Below are 10,425 nucleotides of genomic sequence, written 5' to 3'. Positions count from 1 at the left end.
AGTCCGCTTTTTCCGCGGGTGTTGCGGAAGCGCAAGCTCAGAAGCCAAAGCGCCGAGCGGTCCAGAAGCAGCCGAGCCCCACAGCAGCGAACCATGATGCACCGCAGCCTGTTGCGATCCGGAAGCGCCGTGACCAAGCGCATGGCGCCGCGCCCCGTGTCGGCCGTGCGCCACTTCCGCAAGAGTACGTGCTGCCGTCCCGCCCGCTTTTCTCCAGCGCAGACCCGCCGCCCTCGACCCGCAGTGGCGGCGGCGTACCAAGGGGCGCGTGTTCATGTGGCCTGGACTAACATGTCGTTGTGGCGCTCATTGCGTTTGGGTGGTCTGCAGGCGCCCCCACCAAGTACACGGAGAACAAGGAGCTCACGGGCCTGGCGGGCATCGTCGAAGGTAAGCCCCTCGTCTTAGTGCAGGCGTGCCAGCGTGGGATTGAGAACTAACGCTGGCGCCTCGCTTCTTGCTGCAGCCGACAACCACGTGCTCTCGACCAAGGTGCAGCACCTGACCAGCATTGGCCTCATGGCCACCGTGCCGCTGGCCTTCGTGCTGAGCCCGTCGCCGCTGGCGCTCCCCGTGGACCTGGCGCTCGGCGTGATCCTGCCCGTGCACGCCCACATCGGCATGAACAACGTCATCTCGGACTACGTGCCCAAGAGCGTACGCATGCTCGCGCGTCTGGGCTGGCTCGGCGCCACCTCGCTCATGTTCCTGGGCCTGCTGCGCGTCAACGTGGAGGGCCCTGGCATCACGGAGGTGGTCAAGACTGTGTGGCGGGAGTCGCCCAACAAGAAGAAGGTCGAGGCCTAGACGCCCGGCTGCTGATCTGATTAAGGAGATGGCCTTCGGGAAGAGTGTGTGAGTGTCCCGCGATGTAGAAGCCGAGATGAAGGCACGAGAAGAAGCCGCTTCAGAGGTGGTGCATGGTAACTCCAAAACGAGACGCAACTAAATACGACCTTGGTTCTCGAGTTGTCTATTGACTGCCGCTCCATAGGCAATGTCGTCGTCGTGTAGCGAAGCAAGAACGTAGCTCTAGAGCATTGTCTTCTAGCCGCCCTAGCTGCTTGACGCCGCCTCCTGATTGGCCGGGTTCGGCAGCAGCAGCGTAGCATGACCATCGACGACGACGACGCCGTCCTCCGCTTTCGTGCACACGGTCTCGCACTCGACGAAGCGCTTGCGCACTCGCACCACGCGGATGTGGGCCGTCACCTGCTCGTCTACCAGCAGCGGCGCCCTCCAGCGCAGGTCCTGCTTGACGTACACGGCGCCCGGCACAGTGCGGCCGAAGATGGTGGCAAAGAGGCTGGCAGATAGCAAGCCCTGGACGACGGGCTTGCTCTCGACCGCGTGCTGGCGGGCGAACTCGGCGTCCACGTGCAGCGGGTTGCTGTCCCCCGAGAGTAGAGCGAACGCGCGCGTGTCCTCGATGGAGAAGGCGTGCGTCACTTGCGCCTCCACGCCCACCGCTGGGATGGCCCCCGCTGGGAGCTGCACACACAAAACGCAACGCAGTCAGCTACAAAATTCTCAACCGCCTTGGCAGAATGCACGCGCTTGCCTTGGTGAGCTCCCCCTCCACCTCAAAGCGGCCGCCAGAGACCGAGGAGCTCGAGGACCGGCGGCAGGCCCATGAGCTGGGGCGCTGCCATCGCCGCATGTTCATTACTCGTACTTAAGTGAGCCCATTTGTGTGGACGAACATCACGAGTAAGAATGCGGCGTCTGTCGACGGCAGCAGCGGCGGCGGCGCCCGCGCGCGCCTCGCGTCTGTCGCTTGGGCGCTTGTTCCAGCAGCAGCCCATCGGTGAGTCTCTGTATCGCAGCAGCTGTAGCGCTGTAGCTTGCTTGTCATCCATTCAGGAGCTGACGTCTGCCGTGTCTCGCTGCCAGAGGAGCTGCCGGAGCTCAGGAGCATCCTGGCCGTGCAGAACCTCGTGGCCAAGATCCCAGAGCAGCCCCAGCCGCGCCGCCTGAGCGAGAATGGCGCGTACCGGCAGTGGCTGGAGACGTATCGCAGCAGCAACTCGCTGACCACGCAGACGCAGTTGGACAAGGACGCCTTCGACGCGTTCGTGAAGGAGGCCAGCGGCTACCTGCAGAAGCAGGAGGACGAGGCCTTCCAGGACTGCGACAAGATCGGCCCGATGGACGACGAGGAGCTGTGCAGTCCCAAGGCGGAGGCCTTCGTAGAGGCGGTGAAGCTCAAGCTTTCGAGGCACATGTTCACGCAGGCCGTGGCCAGCTTCGAGCTGCTGGACAAGGACAAGGACGGTGGGTTCGGTCGCTCTGCTGCTTGTGCTCGAAGAAGGTCTTCTGATGGATTCGTGCGCGCTAATTAGGCAAGGTCCAGGTCGAGGAGATGGAGAAATTGTTGCAGGCGGCGGCTCTTGGCAACAGCCCCGAATGGCTGAAGAGTAAGTTGCTCTGAAGTGGCATGCCGCCATGCTGGCGGTCTTTGAAACGGGGACTAACCGCGCTACATTCTGACTAGGCCAATTCCAGTTGTACGATGCTGATAGCGACAAAATCATCAACGAGACTGAGTCAAAGCTCATTTTTGACTCGATGGTTGCCACCCAGAAGACGGTCATGACTGAGATTTTTGCGACTCATGTAAGCACGGTGCTCCAGTCCAAGCGAGCATTTATGCCAGTCGTGACCCAAACGTTTGCTGCCATCAGGTTGACAACTTGCCCAAGAGGCACGAGAAGCTGTTTGCCAAGAGCTTGTCGGAAGAAGATTTCAAGTCGAAGATCCCGGAGAAGGTGCGCTGCGTTTTCCACTTTGCCAACAAGCTGGACGAGCAGCGGAAGACGTACGACTGGGAGATTCTTGAGGACTCGCAGGTACGCTTTGGTGTCCGTCTGTATCAGTATATCATCAGTCGCTTATCCTTTTGCTACGTCGATGGGGGGATACAGAAAGCGGAGTTCCCGGAGCTGTACAACCTGCTCGCCGTGTACGCGAAGGGCTTCTACGACGAAAGGTACGTGCAGCTGTGGTGCGGAGCGAGGTATGTCAACAGGCTAACACGCACGCGCTCTTTCGGTGCAGATTCATCTTCTACGAGCGCAAGCAAGAGAAGCGCAGCACACGGTACAAGGGGCTGCTGCTGGCTGCGGCCATCGGCGTCGGCGACTACGTCGCGGCCGTGATTTAGATACGCTGCGCCTGTGCGGGCAAAGATTAAAGCGGAGGGAACACGCTGTTCCGGCGGCACTTCATGTCGGCGGTAATAACACTTTCAACACAATGTCACTGCGCCTCGCCTTCCTCGCCAACTGCGTCGCCCTAGTATCGATCGAGCTCTTGTGTGTGAGGTTGTGACCAGCAGTTGATCCATTCGCGCTGCTTCACTGACCCATTTCATTTATTCATTCATTCATTCATTCATACTTCACACTATACACTATACCAGACCTCCCTTATACTGGCACCTGCCGGGATGTGTCGGATTAGCTATATTTCGGCACTCTTGTTTTGTTTATTTCGGCACAGTGCCAGTTTAAGGAAATAAAGTATGCAATTTACTACAATTTCTCTAGCATATCGAACTGTTTAGCCTGGAAGATGCCTTCAAGGGCTAGAGAAGGCAACGAAGTGCGCCGGTCGTTCAGTTCACACTTCAATACGGAAAAATCGGATTCGACGGACGCCGTATTCGCGAATACGGTTGCCAATCCGCAGCAGAACTGGCGGAGATGTGAAAATGTCTTTGGAGCAGCAGCGTTTTGCACTGAATCCCAGGCGTCGTTGAAGCTGGTCATACGATTCTTCCTCCAGGGCTGTGCGAACCATCTCATCAAGCAGATTGGCTTGACACAGCTCTCGATGCTCCCGTTCAACGGCTTCAATTTTTGCCTCACTCCAAAACAAAGCCAATTGATCGCGGCGAGGATTCAAAATATCTTCTGCAAACTGGCGAGGAGGGACTGTGACAAGCTCAGCTGGCATTACTGGCGGAGCTGGAGATGCGGCAGCGTCATTGTTGCTGTCTCGCTCAGCTTGTACATGCTCCATACCTTCAATTAGATGCAGTACAAACTTGCCAAGCTGCCTCAGAATCGAATTTTTGTCGGCATCTGCAACACTATTCATGTGATTCTTGACGAACGTCCCCTGGTCTTGAATAAACTCGAGCAAGTGTTCTTTGAGCCAATACTTCGTAGAAATCGTGTCATTAGCGCTAGATTGGAATTCAGAGCTAGGTACGCGTTCAACTCGTAGCAGTTTGCGAAGGCGATCTACAAGGAGCTCAATCTCTGCCATTTGCTGCGAGAGCAGGACATCCTTCCCCTGTATCTTGACAAACGTGACGTTCACCACCACCGTTATCCCACAAACAACAGCTGCATTGACCCACCATGATGGCGTTGGTGCCGCAGACACGTTTTCATCAAGGTGTTCTTCGAGGCGAAAATGGTTTTTTAATATCCACTGCAATGCGTTTCCCATGTACAGCCACCGATTAGTTAGTTTTTTTGCGGCACCTCCCATTTCAGTAATCAGCGTTTTTTGGCGGCGAAGGTGAACAATTAAATCCTTTGTATTCTTCACAAAGTCTCCATTCCCAATAATGGCAAACCGGCTTTCATGTCCAGGTCCATCTGATGAGCAGCACACCACACTCTCAGCACCGAGTGGGTGGCCTCTTTCTCTAAAAGAGTGACCACCCCACCATGACGGCCTGTCATAGTGTTCTCTCCATCCGATGAAATACCAACCAACTTCTGTCTCCAGTTAGCGAACAAAATATCGAGTACTCGAACAATCAGGTGAACTTGGACCACAGCAGTGTGGCGGTCAAACACAGGGACCGCGAGCAAGTGTAGGTTGACTAGCACGCCGTTGACGGCAACACGAACACGCTGATCCATGAAAGAGCAATCGGTGTGGGTTGTGATGTCGCAAGCAAATGCAAACCCCCACATATTGGGGTCTGCGATGAGGTTGCTGATGCGTTGAAACGAATAGGCAACTAGAATACGAGCATAAGTGCCTGCCATAGCGTCGGTCATACCGTAAAGCTTCGAGTTCCCTGTGGCGTTGTAGTGCTGCTGAATTACTGCTGCCGTCTGCCGAAACGACAACCAAACCGAGAGATGTTTGACCGAAAGAGTAAACCGCAGAGGCGTTTGAATTTCCACTGTGTAGACCCCATCCACTACCGAGCCGAAAGCACGAAGAGCCCTCGCAACAGTCATATCATCATCTTCATCTTCAGCATTGAAAAATACCTTTCCAATCAGCTCAGTCACAATCAACTCTGGAAAAGAAAACCGCAACACAGCACTCTCTGTGTCAAAATGAGCTACCAATTGGTTGCTTCGAGAAGTGGGATCAGCAAAAAATACAGCCTTCTCTGCGTCCCTGAGACCTGTGTATTCTCCCCACTTAGCTGAGCGCGCGGAAGTATTGTGCTCGATGTAGTTCTGGGGTCGGAAAGGAGCCTTGTAGTACTTGATATTTTGAGTACGCTTTCGTCTGCCCTTGGGTGCTTCCTCTCTACCAAAATATCGGCAAAACAGGCAGCGGACCGAGCAAGCCGCTCCCCCAGCGTCACACGCTACGACCTCGAGCCCGTACTGCAGCTTGTGAGCGTCTTGGAACGGGGTTTTACGCGAGGGGGGCTTCTTAGAGACGCTTGGCTTTAGCTTCTCCATCGTTCACTGCTTGAATTCTGCGATTTTGAACGGTCGCTTATTTCGGCACTCGAAAAAACTTCAAATGGGCACATTGTCATATATAAACTTCAAGTGCCGGAATAAAGGAGGTCTGCACTATACACTACATTAATCTCGACTCCCTCACAGAGGAAAACACAGCACCAGCGCTCGGAACATCCGCTCCAGTTCGGGCTGCTGGTCACGCGGAATCACGATGAGGTCTTCGCGTTGGTGGCCTTCCTCGTCGAGCCAACCGTGGTGCCAACCTCTGCGGTTCGCCTCGTTACGGATGAAGCGCTCAGGAATGTGGAGGAGGCCATCGTCCGGCAGCCACACCATGAAGAGTGGGTTGATTTGGGTGCGAGGAATGTAGTAGCCGTAGCCGTCAGGCCCTGTGCTCCTGTGGGCTCGTAGCCTAGCTTGAATGCCTTCGCCACCACCAGCCCTTCCGTACTTGATCACGAGATGGTTTTCCAGTCCAGTAAATGTGGTAGGAATCAACAGGTGGAGGCCTCCGGTCTACAATGTACACGATAACAAGGAGTTAGGATATCACTGGCAGGTATAATTACACAGACTCACCTGAGCTACAGTCCCCAGCAAGATCGCGTATATGCCGTGGGCATTCCAGTCCCAATCGATGTCGTCCGGGTAATGAAGGGGTTCATCGGGGAGGTCCAAGGCGAGGTTCCGACGCACCCTCGCTCGCTCGAAAGCAGTGGTCAGGTCCGAGTCCGTAAGTTGAGCCCATTCCACGTAGGCCTGCATGCCGTTGGAGTTCAGGTCCTCGCGGCGACCCAGCCGCAGAGGATGAGCCGAGAAGTCAATATACGCGAGGTTGAAGTGCTGCAGCATGAACTCCTGGTTGATGTTCGCCTCCGGATCGACGCGAAGCATGGGCCGGCGGAAAGAGGTGCGGAAGATTCGAGTGACCACGCCAAGGCTCACCCAGATCACAGAGCTGCAGGAAGCAGCGCATGCTGTAATCGACTGCCAAAATGATGGCTTCACTGTCGGCAATGCCGACACGACATGATAAGCGCTGTTGTCCACGCCGATATCTCCGCGAGGATTCCACCACGCTGTGAGCTAAGGCGCCAGCACGCCCACACGCCCTCCACAAGCGGTGATGTATTCGCAAGCAGCACTTGCGTTCCGGTTGCAGACACAAGGACGAAGCCCTAGATCGAGCCTGCCAGCACGACCTAGCCGCTCTCGACGCTTCGGCCGACGGGTCCACGTGTTGGCGCCAACATCGGAATCACCGTGCGGCCGTCGCCATCCCGACTTCAAGCAGCTCGCCATGCCACCAGCACGCGATCGTGGTGGCGAGGCCCCGCCAGGAAGCCCCTAGCTGCAGTACTGTACGGTGCTTGGCGCGCGGCGAGCAAAATGCTGCCTCCCTGTTTGCACAAAGGCGATATTATAGCCAATAGGAGAGGGCCCTCACGGGCTTTCAGCCAATCACAATATTGGTACTTCAGTTACTTCACCTACTTCACGCCGCCACGTGTCAGAAATCTTTCCAGGATCTTTTCACTTTTTGGCGCTCATTTCGGATTTCGACCGGGTTCGCAGACGAAGAGAATGATGTTCCTGAAGCAGGCGGCGCGCGCGCTGGCGCTGCTGTTCGCCGTGGCGCTCGTGGCGCGCGCGGCCGAGTTCGAGGAGGAGGACGACGTGCTGGTGCTCACGGAGAGCAACTTCGCCGAGGCCGTCTCGGGCCACGACACGCTGCTGGTCGAGTTCTACGCGCCGTGGTGCGGCCACTGCAAGAAGCTGACGCCCGAGTACGCGGCGGCGGCCAAGAACCTCAAGGAGCTGGACCCGCCCATCCGCCTCGCCAAGGTGGACGCCACGGCCGAGAGCAAGCTGGCCGAGCAGTTCGCCATCCGCGGCTTCCCCACGCTCAAGTTCTTCAAGGGCGACGTGGACGCCGTCAAGGACTACGACGGCGGCCGCACGTCGGCTGAGATCGAGAAGTGGGTGGTCAAGAAGTCGGGCCCCGCTGTCAAGATCGTGGAGAGCGCCGAGGAGCTCGAGGAGATCAAGGAGGCCAACGACGTGGTCGTGTTCGCCGTGGTCGACGCCGAGGAGGGCGAGGCCCGCACGATGCTCGAGAAGCTCGCGGACGCCGACGACCTGGCCGTGTACGTGGCCTCCACCAGAAAGGACGTGACGGAGGACGCCGCCGCGGTCAACAAGGTGGTGCTGTACAAGAAGTTCGACGAGGGCAAGGTCATCTACGACGGCGAGTTCGAGAAGGAGGCTCTGGGCGAGTTCGTCAAGTCCAACAGCCTGCCGCTTGTCATCACGTTCACGCAGGACAAGGCCCCCATGATCTTCGGCGGCGACATGACCGAGCACGTGCTGGCCTTCGTCGACACGACCAAGGACTACGTGTCGGGCATCGAGGCGGCCCTCAAGGTGCCTGCCAAGGCCAACAAGGGCAAGCTGCTGCACGTCATCATGCCCAGCACGGAGAAGCGCATCGTGGACTACTTCGGCCTGAAGGACGAGGAGATGCCGGCAGTGATGCTGGTGAACATGGCCGGCTCCATGAAGAAGTACGGCTTCGACTACAAGGCTGACGACTTCGAGGCCAAGATCGAGGACGGCCTCGTCGAGGACCTGGTTGCCTTTGAGAAGAGCTACTTCGAGGGCAACCTCACGCCTCTGCTCAAATCCGCCGACCCCGAGGACGACAGCGACGAGGCCGTCAAGGTCATCGTGGGCACGGAGTTCCAAGAGCGCGTGATCGACAACGAGAAGGACGTCCTGCTCGAGTTCTACGCCCCGTGGTGCGGTCACTGCAAGGCTCTGGCCCCCAAGTACGAGGAGCTGGCCGAGAAGTTCGCGGACGTGGACAGCATCATGATTGCCAAGATGGACGCCACGGCCAACGAGATCGACCACCCTGGCGTGGACGTGCGCGGCTTCCCGACGCTGATCTTCTTCCCTGCCAAGGACAAGCAGAACCCGATCGTGTACGAGGGCTCTCGCGACGTGGAGGGCTTCACGGAGTTCCTGAAGACCAACGCTCAGAAGTTCGAGCTGGACGGCTCGGAGCACGGCGCGGAGAAGCAGGAGGCCGCGGACGAGGACGAGGAGGACGCCAAGGAGGAGAAGAAGGAGAAGAAGGAGGAGGGCGCCGAGCACGAGGAGCTGTAGAAAGGTCTTTAGGTATTGTTTTTTTGCTGTTGCTGCTGCGTACAGACAGAGGAAGACGACGTAAAAGAGAATGCAGAACCAGATTCCTTCTTAGGCCGTGTTCGACTTGCATCCAATCCAGTTGTTTTAGGCCAAATGCAGCCGGATTTGCTTCATCCAGCTCGTTTGCGACCTGAAACACCCAAAAAGCGATCCAGCTCGATAAGCTCAAAAGAGCTGGATTTGAAATTCAGGTCTAGGGATAAGCCTGCCTTTTCTACGTGCCTTCCAAACCAACAATTTGTCCGAAACCAGTCCTTTTTGAATCGAGCTCGAATGGGGTGTGCAAGTCGCTTACATTAGTGCTCAGTTCTGGCAGCAGCAAGATAGCGCTCTTACAAATCTTGAAGGATATGAGCTGTGATTGGTTAAAACTTGGTTGCTATCTTGCTGCCGACCCGTGCAAGTCGCTTACATTAGTGGGTCTCAGTTCTGGCAGCAGCAAGATAGCGCTCTTACAAATCTTGAAGGATATGAGCTGTGATTGGTTAAAACTCGGTTGCTATCTTGCTGCCGACCCGTTTCCATACTGCCACGATTTTGGTGCAGTACTGTATGTACCCTCACTTCCGACATCGGTTTTTCTATCGGATTTAAAGGGGGATTGTGTTTGCTTATTTTGGCTCATAGAGGTCAAGCTCACATGTATGGATAGCACCAGCAGTGGAGACGAGTTTAGCGCACATCGTACCGCAGATTACCTCGCTCCATTGCATTGGCGTTAGCTGGTCTTTGTAGGCCTTCTCCAAAAGCTCCGTCCGTGGGCGGCTGCAAGCTCAGCGCGCTGAACACGACTCAGCTCCAGCCCCAGTAGCATGGGCTAAGATATAGCGCAGGCACTTCGCGCTTGAGCGCTCCGTTTCGCTGTACGAGGCACTGTCGGCGCACGTGCTGGACGCGTCCACAGGGACGTACGTTTCCTGGGTGGCGTCGAGCAGCTTTTTCCTATCCGCGGCGGCGCTGCTCTTCGCCTTCGTCCCGCGAGAGCTCTACCAGGAGCTGGCGGGGTGCCACACCCAGCAGTAGCAGCAGCAGCAGCGCAGAATTCTTCTTGCGTCATCGCCGTGTCTTCATCATGCTTCTTCACACTTGCCCCCGATGCCCCTCACTGCTGCCTGCCAAAATGTGAAATGAATGGTTTGGCGCGAAAACCTCGTAACGATCATAATATATTATCTAGGTCTTCTGCAAGCTTATAAATATAAACACATTAAATCGCAGAAGTAATAAGGAGTATTAGGTGTCGGAAGTGAGGTACCCACAGTATAGCGCCGGCAGCAGCAAGATGGATCCCACCTATTGCCGGACCGCCCCAGGAGCGACGGCAGCGGGAGCCGACGTTCCCCCGACGTATATGAGTCCTCCACAGGTGCTTTCGTTAGATCAGATAGCATGGGGCTGCTGGGGTTGAGCGGATCGACCGCCGCGGGGTCAATCTGACCTCCACCGACCCCGTAGCAGTGAGTCCTCGCATCGAAAGCATGTGACAACTTGCCGCAGCACGCTGCTGGGCACCTATAACATGTATATATGTATGAGAGCACTA

General features: G+C 56.6%; 6 protein-coding genes across 6 annotated transcripts; 3 read left to right on the top strand and 3 right to left on the bottom strand.

Annotated features, from left to right (window-relative positions):
* The first annotated feature begins 53 nt into the window (after positions 1-53).
* On the top strand, positions 54-967 carry PHYSODRAFT_285034 (hypothetical protein). Its single transcript, XM_009522060.1, has 3 exons — positions 54-184; positions 331-390; positions 467-967. Exons 1-3 carry the CDS (start codon positions 94-96, stop codon positions 805-807), a joined length of 492 nt encoding a protein of 163 aa, XP_009520355.1. The 5' UTR covers positions 54-93; the 3' UTR covers positions 808-967.
* Positions 968-1,056: 89 nt separating this feature from the next.
* Positions 1,057-1,467, bottom strand: PHYSODRAFT_480915 (hypothetical protein; the record flags this gene model as incomplete). The annotated part of the gene is made up of 1 exon (XM_009522059.1): positions 1,057-1,467. A coding segment is annotated over one exon (411 nt), but the record flags the coding sequence as incomplete, so codon positions are not given.
* A 253-nt stretch (positions 1,468-1,720) lies between these two features.
* PHYSODRAFT_539963 (hypothetical protein) lies at positions 1,721-3,254 on the top strand. Its single transcript, XM_009522058.1, has 7 exons — positions 1,721-1,807; positions 1,894-2,274; positions 2,343-2,417; positions 2,495-2,616; positions 2,685-2,849; positions 2,925-2,989; positions 3,058-3,254. Exons 2-7 carry the CDS (start codon positions 2,148-2,150, stop codon positions 3,161-3,163), a joined length of 660 nt encoding a protein of 219 aa, XP_009520353.1. The 5' UTR covers positions 1,721-1,807; positions 1,894-2,147; the 3' UTR covers positions 3,164-3,254.
* A 2,121-nt stretch (positions 3,255-5,375) lies between these two features.
* PHYSODRAFT_479236 (hypothetical protein) lies at positions 5,376-5,666 on the bottom strand (the record flags this gene model as incomplete). The annotated part of the gene is made up of 1 exon (XM_009522057.1): positions 5,376-5,666. A coding segment is annotated over one exon (291 nt), but the record flags the coding sequence as incomplete, so codon positions are not given.
* A 52-nt stretch (positions 5,667-5,718) lies between these two features.
* Positions 5,719-6,193, bottom strand: PHYSODRAFT_354041 (hypothetical protein). The gene has a single exon (XM_009522056.1). It carries the CDS (start codon positions 6,006-6,008, stop codon positions 5,811-5,813), a length of 198 nt encoding a protein of 65 aa, XP_009520351.1. The 5' UTR covers positions 6,009-6,193; the 3' UTR covers positions 5,719-5,810.
* Positions 6,194-7,242: 1,049 nt separating this feature from the next.
* On the top strand, positions 7,243-9,905 carry PHYSODRAFT_344860 (hypothetical protein; the record flags this gene model as incomplete). The annotated part of the gene is made up of 2 exons (XM_009522055.1): positions 7,243-8,836; positions 9,716-9,905. Exons 1-2 carry the CDS (start codon positions 7,257-7,259, stop codon positions 9,903-9,905), a joined length of 1,770 nt encoding a protein of 589 aa, XP_009520350.1. The 5' UTR covers positions 7,243-7,256.
* Between the last annotated feature and the right edge of the window lie 520 nt (positions 9,906-10,425).

This window comes from Phytophthora sojae, assembly GCF_000149755.1.
Source record: "Phytophthora sojae unplaced genomic scaffold PHYSOscaffold_2, whole genome shotgun sequence".
Lineage (NCBI taxonomy): Eukaryota > Oomycota > Peronosporomycetes > Peronosporales > Peronosporaceae > Phytophthora > Phytophthora sojae.
This window is presented reverse-complemented; position numbering and strand designations above follow the sequence as displayed.

Bases quoted from the DNA above. Each gene is read 5' to 3' on its own strand.
- PHYSODRAFT_285034 (XM_009522060.1), top strand. From the start codon at position 94: ATGATGCACCGCAGCCTGTTGCGATCCGGAAGCGCCGTGACCAAGCGC. The intron at 185-330 runs GTACGTGCTGCC...GGTGGTCTGCAG, and splicing joins CGTGCGCCACTTCCGCAAGA to GCGCCCCCACCAAGTACACG. The intron at 391-466 runs GTAAGCCCCTCG...TTCTTGCTGCAG, and splicing joins CCTGGCGGGCATCGTCGAAG to CCGACAACCACGTGCTCTCG.
- PHYSODRAFT_539963 (XM_009522058.1), top strand. From the start codon at position 2,148: ATGGACGACGAGGAGCTGTGCAGTCCCAAGGCGGAGGCCTTCGTAGAG. The intron at 2,617-2,684 runs GTAAGCACGGTG...TGCTGCCATCAG, and splicing joins CTGAGATTTTTGCGACTCAT to GTTGACAACTTGCCCAAGAG. The intron at 2,990-3,057 runs GTACGTGCAGCT...CTTTCGGTGCAG, and splicing joins AAGGGCTTCTACGACGAAAG to ATTCATCTTCTACGAGCGCA.
- PHYSODRAFT_354041 (XM_009522056.1), bottom strand. From the start codon at position 6,008: ATGGTGTGGCTGCCGGACGATGGCCTCCTCCACATTCCTGAGCGCTTC.